This window comes from Tetranychus urticae, chromosome 1, assembly GCF_039701765.1.
Source record: "Tetranychus urticae isolate SD_2017Ah chromosome 1, NJAU_TeUrti_SD_1.0, whole genome shotgun sequence".
In the NCBI taxonomy this organism is placed as follows: Eukaryota; Metazoa; Arthropoda; class Arachnida; order Trombidiformes; family Tetranychidae; genus Tetranychus; species Tetranychus urticae.
In genome coordinates, this window is record NC_142958.1 from 23116955 (window position 1) to 23138262 (window position 21308).

Genomic DNA, 21308 nt, shown 5'->3' on the forward strand with positions numbered 1-21308 from the left:
TTCTAAATGAGTACATGATGTTTAATTAATCCAGAGAAGTTGTCGATTGTTACAAAAATATTTGTTTTTGCATTATATTTGGAATTCGTTTCAATATTGGAAATATCTTTAAAATGCTTTTTCTTCATACTTTTCCCTTTTTCAAGTCTAATCTGAACAATGTTATTTTTAGGATTCTTTCGCTGTCGATTGAAAAATATCTCAACATTTGACAATTACTTTTGAAACAAGCCAAAAGCAAAAAAATCCAATGAAATTTCAGTGATGATTCCAAGCCAAATGTAGCTTGTAAGTCTTGACTGGTTCACGATTTATAATGAATCTCCCCAAAGCTTGATAACCAAATTAACAAATGCACCGCAATTATGGTTAACCAACTGCTAGAATCTGTAAAAGAGTAAAAGAAAAAAGTTAGTTTTGCAAGTTTCTTTCTTCTTCATTCAGTAGATGGCACAAGCTGAACTAAAAATGAACTCGATAACTGAATAGATTGAATCAAAGTTGCAATAACTTTTATTGTGAGCCAACCTTTTCTAAATGTTGATATTGAATGATTGATAATGTCGATGCTTGGTTGTATTATAAGTCCATCATCACGTTCATATGTTCTAATGGTTAGTGACTTCGAAAAGTTGGCTATTGGAATGTTGTACTGAGCAATGCATTTCAATCTCAATTCTTGCATTTGAAAATGACGCTTTTCCATCTCAAATCGAAGTCCAAGTTTAACCAATTTTCCACTTCGATCAGTATAACGGACGAGTTGACTCTCATTTGCCTGTGAAAATTGAATGATAAAAGAGTTCAAAAACAAACATTAAATTGATTTGCAATGTTCAACTCGAAAGCAGAAGAAATGAAGAAACGATAAAAAAGCTGAATACAAAAATGAATCAATGTAATGCACCAATAAGAGAAACGAAAGGAAACGGAAATTTTTCAACCAATAACATTTCGAAACTTGTAATGTTCAACTTTTTGATGTCATTTTAAATGTAATGCATTAGCAGTAATATGTTCAAAGCTTGTCAACGGCCAACACAAATGGTCCATTAATTTAATTTACTTTTTTTAGCTTTTACCTGGAATTTGGCTTTGCTTTTGTATACATTTAAAAATCGGAAATGAAGATTTTTGTTGGTTAACAATGGCATCTAAGAAACAACAAAATCCAATAAAAGGTAATGAAAAACATTGGATGATAAACATTTCAATCAACAATTTTAATTTCATTTGGATTCTCTTTTAGCAACCTTTTCAGCTGAAAACTCATCAGAATGAGATAAAATGTTATCCTTTGAGTGAAAAGAAAAATGAAATTGAAAGTTTTCTTCTTCTCCTTTTTCATCTACTTTATCATCTTGAAACTTTTCACCAAAAGTGAAGGAAAAACAAAAACGAAAACTCTTTTTGTGGTTCCTTGAATCAGGTAAGATACAAACCAACAATCAACTTTATTTATCCCATTGCATGTCTTTTCATTTTCACATCATTTCCATGTAAGTCTCACTGTTGTCTTGTATCAATGTAAGATCAAAGATGGAAAAGTTTTCTTCTTTTGCATTCATTGTTCGTTTAATCTGTATGAAACTTGAAACGTAAAATAACAATAAAGTTGAATCACAGTTCATAAATTAATATACAAATAAGGCTTACAGGACAGCATACAAACATCGGATCCATCATTATTTACAGTTTTGCATAGAGTTTCAGAGAAGAAAACTAAATAATTGTTAAATGGTCAAATATTTTTCAACCTTTTCGCATCAAACATTTTGGTTCACCTTGCATTCAATAGAAGAATGCAAAGAAAAAGGTAAAATTGAATAATCGCGATCAACATTTATTGGCTGTTTACAATTGTAAATATGATACAATAGGAAACGCAATATTTCATGTTACATCCACTATTATTCAGGAGGTAAGAAATGAGGCAAGCAAATATCAGGTAACCTTTTAAATGCTCTTTTTGTTCCAATTTTATTTAATCATATTTTTATCATTTTTCAAATTCTTTTCCAAACTATCATCGATAAAGTAGTCCTAAATTTAGTATCAGTATTTATGAATTATTTACTTTTGAAAATTATAAAGAAATGGCCTTAAATCGAATCGAATCGAAAAAATGACGAGTATGTCGTTAAAATCTTACTCAGGCGGAGATCAATTAGTCCGTTGATTGACTGCTGACTTGCTACTCGAGTTTTGAAAGACCTAACTTAGTTTGCAACATACTCATTCATAAAATTAAGTTAATTTTGAATTCGAGAAAGGTCGATTTTGAGTTGATGCACTATCTATTATGGGATTTGCAATTTGCATTGTCATACATTGAGAATGGAAATGTTTATGAAATTAAAAGACGAAAAATGAAATAAATTTCAAGATAAGAATCAATGATAATGTTTACAATTCAATCATGATCACCACACCCGTAATTCATGTCACCATCCACTTTACTCAGATTTTGTTTTTCCTTTTGCTCATCATCCCAATCTACTCAATCTCATCATCTCACCTCACGATGATCATCATCCAAAACCTCCTTGGATAATTCATCGCCTTGACATTAATATCATTAGCAATAGCGTCAAGTGCAAAAAATATCAAAAACAACTTTTTCTCATTGAAATGAAATTTCAACAATTTTTCCATTTTTCAACTCAACTGATATTTCATCTTATCCTCCTCCTAACCTTTCATTCCCTGGTGTAAAGTAAAGTCAGGGAAAGAAAAAGTTTGGGCGTTGTTCATCACCATTATCATGATGATGATGAGAGAAAAAATTTCATGATACTTTTGAAGTTTATCATGAAATATTGAAATAGCCTTTAGACGAGAATACAAGGAATGCGAAACACACACACAAACAGATAAACAAATAAGGTAAGTCGATAGGCATTGAATATTACTCTTGTCATGTTAATGATAATCTGAGTCTTGGAATACAATTGAATGTTTACCAAACAGCAAATGCAATATCAAAATATATTCAATCTTGTTTCTTTTCTCACCTCATGATTAATCTTATTCTGTGGATACAAGTGAAACTCATTTTTTCGCCCTCTTTTACTGATGACTTCAACATGTTTGCTTTGTCACCAAACAGTTGAAGAGTTGAAAAGGTAATAACATTGAAAAGATGAAAATGAAAAAATAATGTGAATCTGAAAAGATGATAATAAGAGCAAATGAGATATACAAGATGACTGGCAAGAGTTGAACAGCCATTGAATATGACAAGTTGAACAATGAGAAAAGTAACACAAAAAATGCTTGGAAATCTCTCACAGAATCTCATTTGAATTTCATGACAACACCAAAAAACAGAACAAAAATGATACTTTAAATACTTGACTGGCAACGAAACTCATCACTGATCTTTATCCTATTTAATGCTTAATCAAGTTGACAAATTTGATTCTCTTTTTCATCTTATTTCAGAACATTTCAGAACTTTACTTTTTTGTGGTTCAACATTTTCCATTTTCATCACCAAAAGATGAATTAAAACTGGAAAAGGAAGAAGAAATGACTGAAATCAAGTTAATTCAATTTGGATTACAATTTAATCAGTTCAATAATTCTCCATGAAATGTTTAACTTCTCATTATCTTATTGTGATTCTCCTTTTTAAAGCCATTACATGATGATTATATTAATAATGATAATTTGATTGAAAATGAACAACACATGTAAGTGACTCAAAATGATTAACTTAACGATTGAACACTTGAACTACTTTCATTGCCATGTAATCAGCTTGAATCGTTTAACATTAACTTTTCATAACTCTTTCAATTTCAATATTGAACAATTTTTTCAATAAAACTTTTCTTTCTGTAGAAGAAGAAAGTTTCATTTTTTTCAATTGGAAACAATCAAATTCATTGTATTGATGGAGTCTATTTTTTCTTGCTGTACATCACACACCCTGTTTGCTGAAGAGTAACATAAAGTTTCAGTTTGTCTGAAACCATGCATCATGCATCATCATTATACACAGTCAATTATACATTTCATCAAGATGAGGAGAAGAAAAAAAGGTAACACGAAAAAAAGAGGCTTTTCTCTTTCCATTTCACTCCAACCTTTTCATCTATTTGATCCAATTGAATGTGATTCTGCTAATTAACTTTACCTAATTATGATTACCTTGAATCTGTAATGATTTTATTAATATTAGCAAAAATTAATGATATTATGCTTTCTTTTGTTCATTAATAATTGTTTTTCTTTTCCATTCATCATGCTAGATAACAAGTAACGGGTTTATTTTTGAGGAAATGTTTTTTTTTCTTTGCTTGTTAAAGTGATTTTTTACAATTCAAAGCTGAAAATGTTGAAAAAATAAACTTTAAAATTCCAAGTTATTCTAAGTTGTTCACTTGCAGCAACTATCATTTCCTCAGATTGAATTGATAGATAACTCTGAAAGGTTCAATAAAAATTGGATTTTTGTCTTTAATAATCAAGAAAAATTTAATTATCGTTCATTTACCAATTCAATGTTGCACAATGAAGGCTATTGACTGGGATTGAGTATTGGCATTGAGGTTACTTAGTGAAACTTGGGAGCTCTTATGCTAACGGACTAACAAGACAAATAGATGTAATACTAAATCAGATCAAGAATATAATTTATATCATTTCTCTAGAAAGAAGTTGATATTATTTTTTATAAGTGGTCTAAAAAAAGGAAAACGCAAAGACCATATTTTTGCTTGAAATTTTATGTAAACAGATTTCGAAGTGTGAATGATACTGCAAGTTAGTTGTAAGTTTTGCGTCACAAAATGAAAATATTGTTGATGACACAGTGATTGGTCGTTTAACTTGAAAACATTTTCATCTTATTGATAAAAGGTATTGAATGAACCTGGTACTCGCAAACACTTGGAAACTCCTCAATTTCATGCTCGTAGATCGATTAGCCAAGAAAAACACGTTTCGAGCTAATATGATAAACCAAATGACAAGAGAACAAGAAAAATATTGCATTTTAACTTGTAAATTAGCAAAGATATCTACAGTAAGCGGAACAAATTATTTACTCAGGGTCGGAGTTTGGAAAGTATGGACTACAAAAAGATTGAAATTGAAACTAAAATCTATCGAAACAAATGGATAAAGATTATCCCATACAAACTTGTCAAGAGTGAATCGCACCAAGTCACGGGCTAGTGTCAAGTTTACCTCAAAACTATTTACCAAATAAAATTGAATTTTTCATTGAACTTGTAGAAATGCATTTTGTCAATAAGAAATCATAATTCTTGAAAATATTCAATAAAATTAAATGCAAACTATAAACTGAATCACTTTCAATCGCGTTTCTCTAATAAAAATCGTTTACTCGATCAACTCAATCCAATAAACTATTATCACTCAATACGCAATCTTATCCATCACAACATTTACATTACAAACGACTTTTGTATAAACTCAACAGCAATTGATGAATGAGTCCAATTACTTGAAAAATGTCATCTAAAATTGGCTCAACTAATCGAGACGTTCATCTATTTTCCTCAGCATTTGACTAGTCCAATCAATCGAACCTAATCTGAAATCAATTATGTTTCCAGTCGCAAAAGATAACAATTGAATAGTTTGAAGAGCTGAGTAAACACTAACCAGCAACTACAAGTTAACAGTTGCTATCGATTTCAATTGATTATCACAATCATCATTACCATCATTAAAAAGCAAACAAGCTAAATGAAATTGATATAAAGTCGACGAACAGAAAAGTCAAACTCCTTTGAGTAACAATAAAAAAAGCAAAATTACATATTATAATATATTAATAACAGAAAATGGAAGCTCAATTATCAATGTTGACCTTTTTTTGCATACTTCGTTTTACTTATTTAGCCTTCACTTGTTTAACCTTTAAATTACAGGTTTGGTGCAAAGTAAAACGTAAAAGAAGAATGATGATGATGAAGATAATGGAAGACTTGGATTCAGTTGAAATGATTATTAAAGGTTTTGTCAACCGATTATTTGGTTTTGCACTCAAATTGCTTCCGTTTGATTATCATATAATACACATTTTTCATTCCTCATTCCCAGCAATTCCCATTCACTCCCAGCCTCAATATTATCATTTTTTCCTATTATCAAGTTTAACTCATTATCTTATCAATATTTACCTTTACTCAGTTCCATTGGGATTTGTCTTGTTCTTTAAATGATAAGTTCTGATAATATTGTATCGTCTATTCAACATTTACAATTGAACTCTTTTTTTGAACAGAATTTTTCTTTTCTCTTCATTCCATTCATTATTCCAATCCTTTTCTTTTCAACTCATTTTCTCACCTTTTTACAGTTCTATAAATTATCGTTTGAATATTAATGATGGAAAAGGTGATTTACTTGATGAGTTTAGAGGTAAATGTTAAGTCAATGTTCATTTGAAAAGATTTTCCATTTTTATCAGAATTTTCTTTTTCTGCCGAAACTGACCAATTGTTGACTCATGAAAAGTGTAATGAATAGAAATTCATTTTTTCGACTTTTCAGTTTTGTGTTTTCATATTTACTGGAAACTTGATGATGATTACAAGTGATTATATGTTGATAAGCTTTTGAAATGAAATAAATTGAAGAAAAATGAACTCGAAAATAGAGTAAAAAGGTTTAATCATTAGTCTGGTATTATTGTTATTCTGGTATGCTAATGATATTCTGTTGAATGTATTATTTAATGATGAATAATTGATAATTTGAAATGTTGTTCTGATGGACTGTTGAAAGGGGCTTAGTCGAGTCTTAAAAGTGATACTCGATTGAAGAGTAGAAGGTAATAATTATCAAAAATGAAATGGAAAAGGAAAAGCAAAGGGAATTGTTAAAGTAGACTAACAAATCTCATGAGGGATAAAATGATGCGGGATTGTTGGTGTATCTTGTTGCCATGAAATATTGAGTTGAAAGGGAGTGAAAAAAGGGTTGAACTTTTGCTGGGAATGAAAAAGTTTAACGAGAAGAGAGTAAAAAAGTTGTGCAAAAGTACAGGATTGAGTTTCAATGAACCAGTTACAAGTAAATAATGGTAACCGTTTTCATTACTTTCATGTTCCAACAATTTTAAACGACTATTGACGAAATTCAATGCTACAAATGGACGCACTTGCAAAGAATCCAAAGTTTATTCAATTTATTTCTTGCAACGAGTACTTCTGTTGGAGTTTTTGCAGCGACATCAGTTTATTTCAATTTTGCTGTTTGCCATTTCTAAGTTCATAAGTTGACTGGTTGTTTATGATTAAGCTTAGGCTAACCCAAAATTGCAAATAAACTTTAATTATAATACATTTGTATTGTATTACAATTACATTGTATTTGAATAACAATTTTTGTCTGAAGAGTTTTTGCAATTAAAAGTTAATTCTTTAAAACAATGTTTTGATGGAATATAAAATGCATGAAAAGAACATCTTTCTTTCACTTGATCCTGGAATAGCTAAACTTTGATTGATACTTATGATTGAAGCACGAAAAGTTATCGAAATGACAAGTTGTATGATTGTTTTGATTGGAATCGGTTTGTCTATTTTAATGCATTGAAATCGCAAATGATTGCCTCTCCATTTGTGACATTAAACTTGCAACACCCTTTACTTTGACTTGTAAAGTTATGTTTAGAACATTTTATTCGTGGTTTTCATTTTAAGTTAACTTTCAATATCCTTAGTTCAACTGTTTAGTGTCTTATTAATACATGAAAATGATTTTGGACAATAAATCTTTACAATTGATTCTGTTAATCAAACTCAAACTTTCTTCAATAAAATTATGTTGCTGAATATCACAGACAAGAGTTAATGAGATGATGTCCAGATACATGTATATTAGAAACTTTCAATTAGCTTAGATCAATCGGTGTGAATCAATAATTACCAGCGAAAACTGTTCCTTCGGTTGATGTTGCGTGAGAGCATTTCTGATGCTAATAAAACCATTGTTTTCGTTACAACTTATGCACATAACGTAGTTTGCAACTCAATATCGCTTTGCTTATGATCTCAATTCTCACATTATCATTGTGGAAATAGAAAAAGGGTTTCAAATGCGATCCAAACATGCGATGCGTTATTTTTTAGGAAATCCGAATGCTTTTTGTTTGCATCTTGCAGCACATTTCTATTTGCTTTCGCAAAAAAATCGAAGGTAGCATTTAAAACGAAGTAAAGCTTCAGCTAGGGACATTCAATTAATAAGAGCTATCTTTCCTAGATCATATAATTTACAGATTACGCATTCGACACATCGAAGTTGGATTCACAGCATTCACATTAGGCTTTGTGTGCTGTATCGTTGCTACAATCCTTTTGATCTAAACGAGAATGAAAGCGTTTCGTATGTAAAATCAAGAGTAAAATTGAAATCTCAATATCCTGTAACCAGAAGATGTCAAAGCAACAAATCAATACATTTGCAATTCATGCAAAGAAGAGATCGATCCTTATTGTAAATGAATGAAAATAGCAAGTTGAAGCATTTTAACTGAAATGCTTTGTAATAAACAACTTCAACTGTGCTTTTAACGCAAAAAGTTTCGGAAATTTGAAAGAAATTGAGAAAAGGAGAGCAAAAAAAGTAAACGAAACTCGGCCCATGCAAAAAGAGCGAAAAAAGCAAACATTGATTTCCCTTCATCTTCAAATCTCGAAGGATTTCTCCTTCCACAGACACGAACATAATTCTTATCATGTTATTTTGGTCCCTCTTTCATCTTCAACAGAATCGTTTTCTTGTTCCTTTCCTTATTTCCATTTTGAATGTTGAAAATTGATTACATGATAATGGCAAGGTAAAGGTTGCAATTGAAAAATTCAATTGCTGATGAAATGAAATATTACATTAATGGTTATGCTTGATGTTAACTGTTGTGTCTGAAAAATGAAGGATAATTTGTTTGCTCAGTCGAGTTTAATTGATAAAGATTAAAAGAGACAAGTTAATGAATAATTTGATTTACCACTCGTCATTAGCATTTAATGATTAATTATATTTACACTTGCTATTCAAATGCCTTTTTTGCGTCTCTTTTCAACTCTTTTTTCCTCAACTTGATCATTCTTTTGTCAACTTTTGACTCGTTTTTTGTGCTTCATTTACACATTTATTGATATAATGTCCATTATTCAAGTGCACTTCCCTTCACGTTAAGATTAATTAAGATGAGAATAGCAAGTAAATTGTGAATGAGCATGGAATTTTGCAATTCTTTAAATTATCTTCACCATGAAACAACTTCTTCTCAAGTGTGATATTAATCATTTCAAGAATGTTGAACCGTTAAAACACTTTGCACTTGAAGCAAACAATTGACTAATTAATTGATTCAAACACCAATTTACTTGTTAGTTGAATGGAAAATTTTGCTTGACTTTTTGTCCTTTCACAAAATTCTGTTTCAATATTTCAATATTGATTCTTTTAAACAATTTTCTTGGTTCTTCAAGACGATCATGTTGACGATGTTGCTTCAAATGATAATGATAAATTCAATGATGAATCAATAAACTAATGTTAATTTTTGAACAACAAAGTCGAAGACTATTTGCATTTTTTATCGTTTAAATTTCTTCTGCAACAAATTTTCGATTTAGTCTGTATTTACTTACCGATTTATTTTTAATGAACCATTTAAGATGCGATTCTGATGTAGTTGTGCAGTTAAGATCCATGATTGAACCTACTTTGTACTTTGTTTTGCCACCTTCAATGATTGGACTTTCAGGTTCACGTTGATATAAACGGTCTGTGAGAAGAAGGAAAAAGTTGGTTGAAATCATTATTTGATGCTCTTTGCAGATGTTTGTTTCTTTCGGTTTTACCTTCATTCCAAGTGTAATGTCCATTGAATGTTCGATTCTTAGGAGTTCCTCCGCTTAATGTTATCGAAGATTCATATCGATAGACTAGAGTTATCGTTGATGTGCAGCGCAACTTGAGTGCACCACGAAGAAAATAGTTGCCCGTTGCTTTGAAAAAAAGGCCAAGTCGAGTTGCATTTAATTCTTGTGAATCAGTTTCAGGTTCATATTGTATCAATTGGTGTGGTAAGGCCTGAACATAGAATAAAGAAAGCGAGATTAATGCCAAAAATAGAGCACTTAACAATATTTCAAGTCGTAAAATGATTAATCTCTAAAGCTTTTAAATGAAATTCAGACATTTCTATCAGAAAGAGGATTAGAAGCTATTTTGTTGTGCAAAGTTATATCCAATCTTCGCAAAACTATCAATTGTAGCAAACCGTTTGTTGTAAAACTCAACACAAAATCAAAGTACAAAATTATCCCATCGAGATTTGAGGTACAAACATTGACTAGTCAATGAAAAAGACTTTCTTCAGTTCAATGCTACGAATGTGTTTTGCTAAGTATTGATGAGTTTTCACGTTAAGCAAGCACAACAAGTTTGCTTGAAATTGCCCTGCAAAGTCCTGCAAATCTCTAGCAACATCGCGCTTTTTATTAACTTACAAGTCTTCAGTATTAGTTAATAATCACAGACGGCATAATTCATTATTACATTTCTTACAAAAGCACCTTATTCAAAGTCTATTCATGATTCTAATCCAGGTTCATGATCGTAATGTCTTGAATTTCTAATGTATGAATGTATGACAATTTGATCATTAAACATAAAATTGCTCGATATTTCAAACTAAATCTTTTCCAACTTTGATTTGTTTGTTTGGGAACGCAACTTGCAACAAACCTTTTGTTCATTGATGTGCCAAGTTAAGCTCTGGGGCGGATAGGAAGGGTTAGCAATACAAGTTAGATTAATGTGATTCTCCATTCCATAAACAGGTTCGCTTCCTTCAATGGATAATCCTTCTTTCGGTAATACTTTAAATTGGAAGCATTTTAATGATGAAAATAAAGAAACAAATCATAATTAGCTGCTCAAGTTACGATTGTTTTTTGCATAAACCTTTCAACACCTACCATTACTAAATGGCATTGTATGACAATGAGAATTGTATGCTAATTATAACATTTGTCTTTATTCAAAAATAACTTTTTCTTTTCTCGTGTTTCTTGTTTCAGTATATTTTTCATTGCATGAATCAACTTAACAATCGATTGGTGAAACAAATAATCTCGCTCTTGTAAGTATGCAAGTATAAAATGGTTGGAGTAAAAGTTATGCACTTATTTTTTCTGTATCATCAAACGTCATTTTTATTCTTGTTTTCAAATACACTTTTTGTCAGTTATTGAATTGTTATTATTATATTTGGTGTGTGTTCATTGTAAGTTTTTGTATGAAATGAAACGATAAAGAGTTCAGAACAACAAATGATGAAAATAATCAATAAACGATTAAAGTTGTTTTGTAAATGTCGAGTGAAAAAAAGTACAAAACCAATATGATAATGGCGTGTTATTATTTTTAGATGTACAAATGGAAAAGATATTTATATTTTCTTGTTTCTTTTTCATTCATTCACAAATGTTGACACTTGATTTTTCATCACCAACATTATTGTTCATATGTAACATACAAATGAATACATTTTAATCAAGAAGTAACAAGAAACGTGAAGGTTAGTAACTCATTTTAATAGCTACATTGACTGCAAGGATACACATTACACAATGATCATTTACGAAATTATGAAAAGTCTATTAACGAGCAATTGAATGATGCAATTATATTCACGAGCAATTTAATACATCACTAGTTAACATTGATATCAAGTTTCAAACAAATATTCATTAGTTGTGACTAGCAAATGCAAGCTAATTTAACTTTGCCGAGAATCGTTTAGTTCAATAATATCTCTCTGGGTCCCAAGCCTGTCAATTTTGACTTGGAAGGGTGAAGTTTTAGGTTGAAGTTGGATAGACTAAGAGACTTCAAGTGTAACCATTTAACATTCAATAACCAACAAGTTGACTCGATGTGGTTATGTTGAAAATAGGCTGAAGGACGACTGATATTTTGTGCTAAAGGCTCGTTGTGACAGGTTGATGTTGTGACTATTGATGGCTCAAAGGACGAGTGTAAAATTCCCTACTCGGTGCAAGGTTTTATTGTTAAAAGGTGTAATATTATAAAACTTTCTACTCGAACTTTTCTGTGGAATAATGCTGTTGCAATTGTTAAAGACACGGAAAACTTTCTAATCTTGATATTCTTATTGCTACCAGCTTCATGACAACTTCGTCCGTAATAATTAATGTTTTATTTAGCTAGAGCTTTCACTTGAATTACTACCGATGTGAACTGAGTTTTGATATTGCATTGGATTTTTGATAGCTGTGTGAACCGCTCGAGTTGATAGTAATGCTTTGACTATTTGATTTGTTAGATCTCTGATACTCAAATCTATTATGGCAATGCAATTATACCGACTTTAGGCACTGGGAATGCGGTTATTGGTTTGAAATTGGAAGACTGAAAACTTGAAGGATTCTATTATGAACATGATAAATGAAAAGTATCAATATCATGGCTCATGGGTAACTAATTAACTCTATGAATGAAATGTTTGCATTGAAATTTCATCAATTTCCAAGAATGCATTTTGACTGAAACTTTCGACTTTTTTTCGAGTCTCTCTCTCTCTCTCTCAATGCAATTGCACAGATTGAATAGACTTGAATTGGGCTGGACATTTGAACATAATTAATCGTAGACCAAAAAAGAAACCAAAACTATCCAACATCTTTTCAATAACTCTTATTATTTCTCTTTTGCAACATTATCTGATTCGTATTGCCCTTCTCAAAACTCCATCTAATACTATCAATATAAACTTGAAATATTGCTTCAAATGAAGAGTAAATCAATACAAGTTTTTATCTTTTCTTCTTGTTCACTCACTCCTTGACCATCTTACATGTACTTGCTCTATTAAAATTGATCTCGAAGTCCATTCATTTTACTTTTCTCATTCCATTTTGCTGATAAAATCTTTTACTTTTTATCTATTATTTTCTTCTCCCTTTCTCTTTCTTCCATTCCCATTACTCTGATATAGATAAACTTAAAAGTTCAGCATTTTACTTGACAATTGATTCAATTTTATTTCAAATACTCGATACATTTCAAACAAAAATAAATTATCATTATTTTTCCCTTTTCTTTCATCTTTACTAGTTAGATTACCTGTTAACTTGACTTTCAATGCTTTCTCCTAGCAAAATGTTTAGCTTGAGTTGTAAAAAAGCATCATCTAATAACAATTGGTTTCATTGCAGAACCAGCTTAGCTGGAAGAGAGTACAAAATGAAACATTCAATTTAACTTACCGTAAACTTTCATCTGTCTTTCAGCTCTGACAGTGCTGAATGATGGACCCTCTGTTGATACTTCACATGCATAGTGACCCTCTGAAGTCAATTCAGTTTTCACTAAAAATGCATGTTTAGCTGAAGATCGGGATAACTATCGAAAGAAACAGATAACAAGAACAGATTAATATTTCAAAGAAAAGATGCGAAAATCGATTCGACAAAGGGAATAATTAAGGAGTGCTAATTAGATTTTTCCGTAGAACTGTTCTTTTCAAGTTTGGAGAAGGTACGAAGGTTGAGAAGGTTTCATCATCAGGATTTTCAAAGTAGGAATAAATTTTGTAAATTCTGAATTATCAGATACTTATGCTATTTTAGATCTAAATAATAAAGAAAATGAAGAAGTTACTGATTCGAAAGGAAAAAATATGAGGCGCAACAATGGACTAGAGTTTATCAGTAGTAAAGTCAAAACAATTCTGAACTTAATTACTCATGAGTTGATTTGTAACTACACACACCTCAGCTCATTGGCTCACAGATTTGATTGAATGAGAAAATCGATCATTCACTGAGTTAGCAAGATCAATGTAGTTCTGAAGTAGACCCTCTAAGTAACTGTGAGCCGAAGCCATGAATGCTACTGTCTATGCACCAAACCAGACTAACAACCTGAGGTAACTTCAAGTTTTAACAACATTTCTAATGTAATGGAGTTTAGTCTTATAGTTTTAGTTCTTGGAGTTTCGGAGTTTTGAGAACTTGGATTTGAAAGAGAATGAAAATCTGAAAGTTGAATCAGTTTGACTTTGATTCATGAGGTGTCAAGGAGTCGAAAGATTTGTGACGTTAAAACCTTAGCAAATGCTAGAACATATGAAAGCAAAAGTAAAACAATTTTTGTCGACATGAGCAGAGTTTGAACGTTGGAGCTTGGCATTCCATGAGTTGGAAAATAAGTTTTGCTCAGTTTTAATTTGGACCATTAAAAACTTTTCTGATCTCATTTCATTTACTATTCCATGTAAGTCAACAAGACGATTTAAACCCTCACGGAATAGATAAATCTATTTTCTTTTGATTAAATAACAATATTATTTAAATTAAATGGCCAATTAAATTGACCAAATGGTCAATCGATCTTTGCTCTTTTTACTCTTTCTTTTTCTCTCACTTTCAAATGCGTAATTAAGAGAAGCCAAAAACAAAACAAAAACTTTCATTATTAGTTGGAACATGAAATTGCTATTATCGAGTTAAATTTGAATCGCAAAATGATATTTTTTTTTACTTTTGTTGAAACAGCTTATTAAATAATACAACACATTATAATAAGAATGAGTGAAAAAAAGGTTTTCATGGAAATGAAGGAAAACATGAAATTTTACTGAACAAATAAATGAATTCTTGAAATCATAATTACATGATTCAATACAAAACTCATTGCAGGTTCATTTAACTTTCAACACTGAGAAAAAGCTAAACCCCAAAATAAACTTGAAAACTCAGGAATGATTCCCGAGGAAAAAGAATCGCATTTCTCAGGTCAAAAGAGAAAAATTTATTTGCTCATTAAAATTCATATCAGTCATTTTTTATTGAAGTAAAGAGCCAAATTAAGATTGGTAATTCAATCAAATGCAACCATGATAACCTCCCAGTTATCATTCCCTGTTATCCTCACTCCAACTCATTATCGAACATATTTTTATCACAATTTCACACTATTCAATTTCAGGTTCAGCCACTATTTACTGCTGGTAACTTGGAATTTTCAATTCAAAATGTTTTCCTTTTTTCAGAGTTTTGTATTTTATTGTTTTCAACTCTTCGATTTTACCAACATATTTGTTCAACATGAAAACCATCATTAACTTGATCATTCCCAACATGAACATTTTTTTCTGACAGTTCATTGCTTTTCCACTCTTATCCATGCAACCTTTGAACGAGTCCCTTACATTTAACCTTCCATCATTATTCATAGTAAATCAAAATCGGAACTTTATTCAAGGAGAAAAAGTTTTGTTCAATTGCTTCGAATCATTGTTTCTGTTTTAATTGAATATCATTTTCTCTAATGAACTCGACAAGTTCCTAGTTTAGGTGAACATGATAAAGATTGTTATCTTGATCTTGTCTGTTCTGTTCAACTATTAAGTTCATTCTGAGCTAAATTGTTTTCTTTTCCTAATAACATGTTTACTTCTCATTTTGTTGCTTCATCTTGCACACAATTTTCATGTAACAAGTGAATTGTCAACTATGAATGCTTCAGGCAGTACAACAAATAGATTTTTTTTGTGAAAGAAAAGGCAGAATTTTTTTTCTCTTTTTGCGAAATTCGTTTGAATCTAGATTGAAGTCTTTCATCAGTTAATCATTACTAGGTGCTGAGTAATGCTGAATAAAAAACAAAAGATAATCAGATGGAAAGGGTTAAATGATAGCATTACTGGAATCTCTTGAGATTAAAAATGCCGATTTTGGAATAACAAATGAATTGAACAAGAAATGAAGATTATAATATTTATCGAAAGATGATGATTAAGATCTATAAATGAAAGTGAAAGGAATGAAAAAGTTGGCGAAACAGGGAAAAAACTCAACAACTGAGATTGAGTTGGTTTCAAGTTTCATTTTCAAGTTTTCAGATTTGAAACTCAATCTCATTGACTTTATCATTTGATGCAACTTTAAATCCAAATCACGTCAATATTTAAACGCTTTCATTGCAATTTGAATTCACTTAAGAAACCAGAAAATGGATCGACAAGAAAAACATATTTTCCCATGTAAAGAATTGAAGAAAAAATGGAAAAAAACTTTTTATTCGAAATGGTTGATTAACCAATGAATAATAATTTCGTTGATAATTTTCACGATTCTATCAATTAAGGAATGAATTCCAGGTTCTTCATTTTTACTCTTCACATTTTTTCCTCTCTACAAGTTGCATCTTCAATTTAATCTCAATTGTAATTTGTCTGTTAATTAATCTTGAGTGGCCGAGAAAAGGGTTCAATGGAACAAATGTTTACCCTGTTCTCCTTTACTGGGAGTGAATTTCCTTACATTAGCTTAATACCAATCATGGTTAACAGGGAAACAATGTTGTACTGTTTTACCTGAAAAAAAGGATTCACTTGAAGCTATTAATGATAGCCGATAATATTAATGATAATTGGAGTCTTTGTTATTAAATGAAAAGTCTTAGTGGTTAGTTGAAGGTTTCTGTGAGTGTTTCTCATCTTCTTCTTCATCATCTTCTTGCTCATCTTCCCTCTTGCTCTTGTAATCTGCTCAAGGTTTACTAAGGCAATTGATGTTGTTATAATGATAAGGGAAATACGGAAAAAAAGATAAATCCCTTCAACATTATTCATTGAAGGATAACATTTATCATTTGGTTTAAAGGTGAAATCAGAATACATTTATAACTTGTAAAGATGTTCGAGTCAATCTAATGTCCAAATCCTATCACAAGGAGACACTATTAACTTCTCAAGTTATTATCATTATCATTATTGTTATTATTAACCAAATGTTGATCAACTTGAAAGCAAGATCAATATGTGATTGTGAGTTTACCATTTTAATAGAGATTTGGTGGGTTAAATTAAGGCAACGCCCGGGACTTTAATAAAGTCAGGACAGAATGGGAAAAGACGGAAACTTCATTTTTAGCTTCTTGACTCATTAAGAGATAATCAGAGAATGCTGAACAGATAGAGTAATTCATGATATTGATTGACTTTTCTTTTCTTTGGCGATTCTTCAATATTGTTTAAATTAGCTCAATCAGGGAATATCGAGTTTTATCATTCCATGTTACTCTATGATAAATTTTCACGGTCTAGCCATTAATATCTTCTTCTTCTTGTTTCTTTCCTTGTGACAGTTATCAATGATCAGTTGAATTTCCAACATTTTCTTGAATACTTGCAATACTTTATCTATACTCTTTTCGAGTTTTTGTTTTAGCTTTTTTTCTGCTTCTCTTTGGTTTATTTTTCTTACTTTGCTTTGGACCAAAGTTAAATTGATGATGGTAAACACCTTTTGTACCTTTTTAATCATTGATCAATTTATCAGTTCAGGGAATTGATTTGCTTTTGAAATAGAAAGGAATAAGAAAGTAAAACTTTTATACAATTTTTCTTCTAATTGGTAATAATCATGTGTAATGTTTCAAATTTCAAGATTCATTTTAATGTCGTCCAATTATATTGCAATTGTCTTACTCTCTTGAACATTGTAACATACAAATACAAAGTGTCAAAGTCAATAGTGAAACTATCGGGAGGTTTATTACTCCTCGATGGGAAAGATATTCGCAAAGTCTCTTTGGACACTTTATAGAGAAATGTTTAAGTTTTGTCTGGCGTTACTTCGATTCACCTGAATATCAAGGCAATTTAAGGATAGCCGCTCCAAGTCAAAAAATGTCGCACTCCAATGCATGAAATTTTTTCTCAACCATTTCCATTAATCTTAAAGTCAAAATAATGTTCTATCTAATGATGTATCACAAAAGATTGCAAAAGTTTTCGTTCATTTGCAATCTGCGTTCAATGTTGTTGAATTTTAATATTGGAAAAGTGACTACTGGATATTGACTCAAAATTTTGATTCTTAAATTTTCGTTCGTAAACCTATTTAATATCTCCTCTTTTTTTACTTTGAGTGGCTATCGTGAAATTGTTGAGATATGTAGGCAAATCGAAAACTTTAACTTCAACTTTATCCAAAACTTAAACATTTTCTCTACAGAATGGCTGAAGAAACTTTTAGAATATCTTTTACTTGCTAAGAACTGTAGAAATAAAAATCTAAAAAAATTAATCGAATCAATCATTTATTATTAATATATCGCAAGAATATTTCAATATTTTTAATCACTCTTTTTCGAAGTTTCGTTTTATTTGAAGAAAAATATGCAAAGACTTTGACTTTTGAGAAAAAAATTGAGACTTGCTGGCTTGTAGGGACATTAAAATAGAGTCTATTTGTGCAATTAAAATATTTTGTAAATCGAATGTTTCAGATAGAATAAAATTCAAAATTCGAGGTTGACAGTTGGCCTAAGTGTTTCCTATTTGAACCAATTTGAATTGAAAGGCAAAAATGAACTGGAAATAAACTTTCTTTCAATACTGTCTCATCATGAAACCAGCATTCATTGAAGATAATAACTTTCCCTTATCAATATCAATGTGAATAATCCAATGTATTTGTTGTTGTTTTTTGTATCAATTCAATTCTTGGTCAAATAATTCAATTTTTTTGGTCCAAGTTTTTCTTTTTTTGACCAACAAACAAAAGGTTGTTTCACCAGTGAGAGGCAAGAAATGAAAACAACAACATTTTTCCTGTTATCAGTTCAATTTTCGAGCAATTTTCTTCTTTCCATTTCTGAAAGAAGGAAAGAAAAAAGAAGAAAAAAGTTCTAATAAGACAAACTTCCAAGACGAATGAGAAGAAACAAAATGATTTCACTTATATGAATCAGTAAATAGCCTTCATATAAACCTTTTTTAATCATGAGACTTTATCTCCTTTTACATCTTTCACCTGTTCATATTTGAACTTGAAATTCATCTTATTTACCAGTTCAAAAATATCAGGCCAGAAGTTGAGCAAAATGCTTGTCATGAATGCTTGTAAATGAAATGAGACAAAAGCTGGTCATTGGTTAGTCAATGGTCGGTATTACAGCTTGAAATAGGTTGGAATGAAAATAGTTAATCAGTCATGGAATGTCATGATTTATCGACAATTTGGCGTTTCATTTTCTGTTCTTGGAAAAACAGGGAAAAAGCAACTTTCCATTTCAATCCATTCAATATATTATCAATCTTGAAGTTGAAAGAAAAAGTTGATTGAAATTGAGTTGAAAAGTTTCATCAATCGCTTTCCTTCAATTGAATAACTTTGATTAGACAATAAATGTCAATGGAAAGGTTTAGTTGAGATTGCAAATAGACTCGAGTTTACGGTTGATTCCAATGGAAATTGAATTGAAAATGTTAATGGAATGGGATTGGTGAGCAAGGAAAATGTTTCTTCAACGAAACTCGACTTTCGTTTTATACTTACATCTACATGAACTCCTTTGAGGACAAACTTTTGCCCTGATTTGGGTCCGTTGGACGGTAAATAACGATAAAATTCAACATAATCTTTGTACCATTTTACAGAGTAAAGTTCATCTCCTTCCAAATCATAATGACACCGAAGTGTAACTGATTTTCCTAGAGGCACAGATTGGGGAACCTCTAATTTGGTTATCCGTAAACCTGTTTGAGATTTGATGAAACAAGATTAGTAAACATTTTTCAAGTTGAATCATCATCAATAAAGCACAGTTTCAGAGATTCGAGAGCATCACTTGTTTAGTTCAAGTTCACAAGTTAAGGCAAAAATGTTTGCATGTGTTTGCATGATCAACTGATAAAGTTGCAAATAAGGATAAATGTTGGATTTAATAAGTTGATTTCAAATACAACTTACCATGTGAGTAAATTATACAGGTTAATAGTAGAGTCCAATATAAGAACAAGTTTGAATTCATTTTAAAAAAAGTTTCACTTTCCATGGTGAATTTCACATCACATTTTAAGATGAAACTGAATTTAGATTGTGCGGTTATTAACAGTGAATACCTGAGACTTGAGCAAACTCTGGAGACTCCTGTTGAGTCTCTCGACTTTAACCTGGAATTATTCTGGGCATTCTGTTCACTCCCAATGCCATCTAATGGTTTAGAACTGTATTAAAATATTTTATTCGAGATAAAAAATCTTTACGATTTGCAAAAGGTTATTTCGTTTTTTATTGCATGTACTTTTTTGAGGGTACATTATACGCTTGTTATATATTGGATATCTAAATATCAATAATTTTTTATTTATTTGACATATGAATATATTTATTATTAAAAACTTATTTGACAAAAGGTCTATTTTCATCCAAGCATTTCATGTTTCATCATTAACGCTAATCTTCAAAAATGACATGATACTTGACAAGACTTGTGAGAGAATTGAATATCTTGCCAAATATAATAAGATAACACTAGATGGCACATTGTGTACTTCGTTGGATGTGAAATTTCATGTTCCGGCATTACTCGATGTTCACAAAGACTTTGTCGTAAGTACAAATGATAGTTAGATGAATGGTAGAATGAGATGCAGATTCATAATGACTTTAAAAAGTAATTTTACAAAATTCCATTACAAAATTTAGCATTGGAATGCAAATTTCTGTTTCTTTACCTAACATGACAGTGCAGTGGGGTTTCGTCTTGTTGGTAAAAAGTTTATCTTTCAGAAATGACTCCCAAATGGCAGTTATATAATTTACTTGATAATTTTGTTTTCGTAATCGTCTACGATCTGCTTTTGTTCCTTAAAGAATGCATTGATACTTTGCCAACCTTTCATTTGTACAGGATTTTATATCGTTCGATAAAATTTTCAAAATCTGAATCAGGATGATAGACGAAGTAGTTTGTAATTTGTACCTAAATTGCACTGGGTGCTTTTCCATCCTTGACGGTCGTTAGTACTAATAACTTTTGGATCAATGATATTCAATAGAATTCCGTAAATTGAAGAATCATATATAAATGCGGTCTGCTTTTATGTTATCATATTTAAATTTAGTTTATTGGACTTCATATCTAGGCAGGGAGTTAAAATGGTGCTTGTTTTTGTAGCGGTTCGGATTTTGAGTGTTCCATGTTAAAGCGTGATTCGATTTTACATTATTTGAGTTATTTTCTATGCAATAGATGACGCTGCTTACTATCAGTTCCATTTTCACCGTAATCTCGTAGAGTCCAGAGCTTTGGGATCTGCAGATCTTATGGACTACCGCCACTGACATTCTGATAAAATATGAAATTCTTTATAAACTTGGAAGCAAAAACTAGATAAAATTGATCAGAGATTCTTTGCAGTACAGTGTGTGCTAGATATTAATATAGAGCTCAACTCAAAAGACAGACATTTCAGTCATGCACTTGCA

The 21308-nt window shown here is 30.7% G+C and overlaps 1 protein-coding gene across 1 annotated transcript; it reads right to left on the reverse strand.

Moving 5' to 3' along the window:
* LOC107362271 (uncharacterized) lies at nucleotides 1-19971 on the reverse strand. The gene is made up of 8 exons (XM_015929296.3): nucleotides 19788-19971; nucleotides 19374-19573; nucleotides 13290-13425; nucleotides 10744-10877; nucleotides 9855-10086; nucleotides 9642-9778; nucleotides 529-778; nucleotides 1-387 (listed from the first exon to the last, which is right to left on the reverse strand). Exons 1-8 carry the CDS (start codon nucleotides 19870-19872, stop codon nucleotides 305-307), a joined length of 1257 nt encoding a protein of 418 aa, XP_015784782.1. The 5' UTR covers nucleotides 19873-19971; the 3' UTR covers nucleotides 1-304.
* Between the last annotated feature and the right edge of the window lie 1337 nt (nucleotides 19972-21308).